Genomic DNA, 5539 nt, shown 5'->3' on the forward strand with positions numbered 1-5539 from the left:
AGCTGAAGAGCAAACTACTTCCCATAATGACATTGGTTCACATGCTGAACGTAATGCACAAGCTGCCAGTAGTAGTACGAAAAAGCAGCAGATTAGAAAGACTAAGACACCTGTAGGTGCAAAAATTTATTTCTAATTTTATTTTTAATTTTACTATGGTAAATAGCTATTGTTAATATTTATTGTACTTGTGTACAGGTGAGGAGAGTTAGGCCTGTCAATGATACCGACCAGTCTACTACAGCGGCCAACAAACAGTCTCTCCATTCAAAGAGAAAGCTGTCTGAAATTGACAAGATAAGGATCAACACCAACTATGAGTACTTGGGCAAAGAGCCTCCATTCAAGATTGGTAGATGGGCTGGAACATCAAGGAGCAGTAGAAGTAGAAGTGGAAGATCAGATTAAAGGACTTGTTTGCATAGCTTTTGTTTGGATGTATTCTATGTCTAGGACAATTCCAGATTATTTATATGTGAAACATGGCTAACTTTGTTGGCAGTTGTTTGGAATGACAGTGACAATTATCTCTTTTGTAAAGCAGCTGTTTGGAATGATAATGATAATTATCTCTTTTGTTGTATTTGGCTTTATGTTTTCTGCATTTGTGAGCTACTTTTCTTTTGCACCACCCATATGTTGGAACTAATACTTCAGTCTTTTATTCATAAATTACAATTTCAAACATCCATGGTGTAAACAACACCAACCAAAATGAGGTGTAATAAAAACACTACAATCTCAACAAAAACGAGCTGTGTATTAAAACATTGAGCAACACTGGTTTAGGATTTGAAGTACAACAATACTCTAGTAGCCATCAATTTGCAGCCTTCCAAACTTCTGTCCCTTGTTAGGCCCCCAAATCCACATTGATGCATTGACAATTGTCCAGGCCATAACAAAAAGAACAATGACCATTTTTTTCACTTTCTTTCTTCCAAGCTTCTCCTTCAGATTTTTTACTTTATCCTCCATTTTCTCAGCTTTCTTTTGCAACTTGAGAATTTGTTGCCGCAAAGTTTCATTCTCGGTTTCCACCCTATTTATTCTTCTTAAAAGACCGGGTATGACTTGTTTCGAACGCTCACACATTTCTTCATCATACCAATTCCAATAACCACAGCCATCAACCTACAAAAAAATTATCCAAATTCTTTTTAGCCGATAAATGTCTAAACAATTAAACATTAACCTAATTTAACGAATTTCCTATATCTTCACACACTTACCTTGCCATTAGCACATTCAACATATCTCCTTGCCGGGTTCCTATCAGTCCATGAAGTCTTCAAATTGGTTTTACTGCCACAAGAGCAGGTCGGAGTTGTTTCCTTGCCTTTTCCTCTCATGAAGCTTCAACACATTCCCAGCAAATTGCAAGTCGGAGTTCTTTTCTTAGGTATTCCTCCAATGAAGCTTCAACACATTCCCAGCAAATTGCAACTTCGTATATTGTCCCTCCTACTCCATATTTGCAGAAGAAATCTATTACAGGATAAGGGTTTGCACTTCCTAATTGAACTTACGAGTTGTCTGACATTTGAGAGTGATTTATGGTGGAGAGTTTCAAGGAAAAGACTGTGCAGACGAATTTGCCCCTCAAAAAGTTGATTTCCGTCTCTCCTGACGGCACAAATACACGGAGTGACCAAAACGGTACAGATTTACTAGTTCAGTGACATTTCGCGCTAATAAAAAAGTTTAGTGACCAAAACCGGCACTTTGAAATAGTTTAGTGACATTTCGCGCAATTCGCTCTTTATTCTATTCGGTTCCCAACATTTGTTCTGCATGGCTGTGCGCAACGCTTGTCAATAATTTAGGAGAATATGTTTTTTAGCCTATATATAATAGTAACTTGTAGCTTCACATTCGTAAACTTTAAATCATCTTTAGAGAGGACCTTTTCTTTTGCAAGAAAAAAGAAAAACTAAGTGGAAAATGGCCACTGGCCTAATGAGAAGAAAGGGAACAGCTCATGGCTTCAAGAGCAGAAGTGGAATTGGACAAAGCAAGACTGCCTATTTCTTGGAACACATTATTATTTCGACCTCAAACTTGAACAGGATTCACAAAGGCCGAGGCTTTTTAATAATATGTGTAAGATTTGAACCTCTTTTGTTGCTAAATTAACAAAACAGAAGTCAGGGCAGATAACCTCTCCTATAGGTGTCAAATTTTGAGATATAACAATTCTTGATCATATACAATTAAAAGGATTTGAATTGAATTGAAAACATACATTAACTTTCAATCAAATTGAATCAAAATACCCAACATGCAACAAGGTTGGAAAAGAGATTTGGGAAGAAAAAGACAAAAGGAAAGGAAAATAAAAAAAAAGGAGAACAAATTAGAAGAAAGGTGTGATTTGGTAAGTAAAAAAGCAGTCCTTTAGTGGAAAGTGTGCCTTCCTTCCTCGAAGAATATGTTCATTTATCTTTTATAGATATTTTTTAAAATTCGTAGTTTCGGTGTTGGTGAAATGTTTTAAGAAATTTCTAAGCACTAATTCTTGTAACAAGACTAATATAACTAATAATTTAGTGAACATTTACATGTTTGAGCACCATGTCAAGCAATTAGGAGGTGCTAGGTTAAGGCGATAATCTATCCGAACAAGCCACAAATTTCTAAAGATGATGTGACTAAGTTGTTGGAACCTATAAAAAAGAGCTGGCTTGACTGAAGCCTTAGAAGAGTTAATGACAAAACACCTCCCTTGCTTCTTAATGAATTCTTGATGTGTCAACCAATGATGGAGAGAAAGTGGAACTTCTTGCGAAATCACTTTCCGAATCTGCTAATCAGATGGTGTCACATTGAAACAACAACTGTTTGAGGATAGTAAAGTTCTACATTTTTCTTAATTTCCTTTTGGGTTTTGTCTTTCTCTAGCCTTAGGCACACATTTTTTTACAACTATTCTAAATTGATCATCTTCCTTTTCTCTCCATGTCTTGAAAATCTAAAGCTTCACAGTTGGAAACAGCTTTGCTAAAGAGTGAAAAATGTATTCAATTCGTTGAATGCAATGTTTGTTCAAAAATTTCAATTTTTTTATTTCTCAAATGATTTATTTCTTAATAGTCAATGAATACATTTTGAAAAGTTGCATTCACTGGATATGTTTTTTGAAAATGTATTACCGTTCAAGAACTCTTTCCAAAAGAATTACTATTCAGGAACTCTTTGCAAAACCTACCATCGTTGGGAATTTATTCTTTGCTTTCCAGATTTCTTGTCAATTAGAACCCTCCTCTGTTCCCCATTTTCCATGTTCATTACTTATTTTTATTTTTTACAAAAATTGTTTAAATAATTCACCAGAAGCTATTAATTAACAGATAAATGACTAACAAACATATTATTCAAAGAGAAGAGATAGTCACGCACCATGCACGCTTTTTATGCAAAATCCTTATGTACTCACTAGTGACTAACTAATTTTTCTCACTAGTGACAGGTGAAAATAGGGTCTCTTAGTTAAATTCAGCAAGAAAACAATGAAAGGCTATCCAAATATATTTATACAGGGGTTCAAACCAGTTTATCAATTCAAGTCCTGCCAACTTAAGGCAGTTCCAATCTTCACCAACTAAATAATCCAAAACATGCTAAGAAAATTTGATCTTATGGTCTTATGACAAATTAAGCCCCACCCATCATCATTAGTCCCAAGAATTCAATAGTCCCTCATTAGACCAAAACCCGTTTATTTTTATCATCTAGTATTTCTTTCCAAGAAAACTTGTCATCAAGCTAAGATCAAACCTGCAGAAACCCACATTCTACTTGTACCTTTAATTTTCCTATGGAGAGAAAATTTGTGTTGGCGGTTCTAAAAACATGCTTCTTCTAGCAGTGCTCAAAAGTTTGTGTTCAGGCTGCTTTCACGCCTCATTAGATATAAGGTAATATGGAAAAAAAGAGAAACATTGTGGCAAAGAGGACAAGGGCTCAAATAAAGTGTCAATTGAAGGAAATGATTGATTAAGCCTATGAGAAGAAGCAGAAGGAGAAGAAAGATGAAAGTGAGAGAGCCCACGGCTCTCATGAAATGAACACTATTGAGGGGAAAAAGAGGGAAGAATTGGAGTCAAGTAAAGTCACAAGAAATGTTGAAGATATGATTATAATTAGCAATAGTAGCAGTGATGAAGAGCAACAAGGGAAAAATGTCAACTGAAAAATCTTCTATAGACAGAGAAAGGGAACAGTTAAAAAGATTTTCAATGATGATGAGAGTAGTGGAAGTGATGTGAGGATTTTGGGGAAAGAGGAAGTGGTGGAAGAAGTGAAGGAATGTAGTAAGAGGAGGAGAGAAACTGCTTACAAAGGTTAGAATGATGATGGGGGAATTGGAAGTGATATTAAGATTTTGCAAGAATAGGAAAAGAATGAAGAAGTGATAGCAAATAAAATGAACAAAAGGGGGAGCAAAGCTGTTACTAAGGGCAAGAATGACTGTGATGATGATTTTGGGGGAAGTGGATGTGATGTTATGTTTGTGACTGAAGAAGACGTCCCTCTGAATTTGAGATGCAATTATGTAAAAGATAGGAAGTAGTTTCTATCTAGAGAAAAAGGGGTAGAAGTGATGGAAATAAGACAAGTGAAAGGATGACCATTGAGAGTGAAACCTTCAGGGAGTGGAGCTCAAGACAAGGGAGAGGGTCTTGTGATTGGGGACCTTGATGCTCTTGACTCAAAATCTTCTGGCATCTGAAGAGGATGCTGATGATTTTGATAAAGACTTAGAGAAAAAGAATCAAGGGGCTTTGATATCAATTGTAGAACCTAAAAAATATAGGAGACAATAAATTTTGATGGATATTATGAATATGGTGGTAAAAGTCTCGAACTATAGTATAAAGGAAACAGAGTCTTCTCACATGATGGATGATTAATTTTTTGATCTAATTCCTTTTTTGGGATGTCGGAGTATATGAGCCACGAAAATACACAATGACAGGGCATATCTTGTGATTGCAGTGACAAAGTTCTTCCTTTTTGAGAAAACGAAAGTAGTAACTTCTATAAATAAAAGATATTTAGGATCGAGTAAAATCATCTTGATTTTGAACAATAGAAAAACCACATAATTTTTTGAATATGTTCCACACGTAGGGCATGAAGATTGTAATAAAGGCAAATTATGCTGTAGTTAGGTGTTCATAGTTTCTCATGCATGATAATTGTAGTACTTAAGGTTTAATTAAGTAATTCTGCCTGTATGAATTTTTAAGTGCGCTGTGCGTGTACCCAATATATAAGGACGGTATCTTCCAAGATTTTGTTTTGCTGAAGTTTTTTTTTTTTTTTAAAAAAAATAGGGCCTTCATAGTGGTGGAGAATATCATCTTTGTTGATTAAAATTTTGTTTTGTTACTGTGTTATGACGTTATTTCCTTTAGCCAATTCCATCACATCAACTTCCTTTTAGACAATAAGTTTTAAAAAATTCATCATTCATCCCTTGCAAAATTAAAAATTTTTAAAGCGTTCTTTATAAATTTAAAGTTTTGTACCCATG

The 5539-nt window shown here is 35.0% G+C and overlaps 1 protein-coding gene across 1 annotated transcript; it reads right to left on the bottom strand.

Annotated features, from left to right (window-relative positions):
- Positions 1–810: 810 nt before the first annotated feature.
- Positions 811–1352, bottom strand: LOC113773812 (uncharacterized protein At4g04775-like). The gene is made up of 2 exons (XM_027318418.1): positions 1233–1352; positions 811–1134 (listed from the first exon to the last, which is right to left on the bottom strand). The coding sequence occupies exons 1-2, from the start codon at positions 1350–1352 to the stop codon at positions 811–813; spliced, it is 444 nt and encodes a 147-aa protein (XP_027174219.1).
- Positions 1353–5539: the final 4187 nt, after the last annotated feature.

The sequence above is a fragment of the Coffea eugenioides genome, chromosome 6 (assembly GCF_003713205.1).
Source record: "Coffea eugenioides isolate CCC68of chromosome 6, Ceug_1.0, whole genome shotgun sequence".
In the NCBI taxonomy this organism is placed as follows: Eukaryota; Viridiplantae; Streptophyta; class Magnoliopsida; order Gentianales; family Rubiaceae; genus Coffea; species Coffea eugenioides.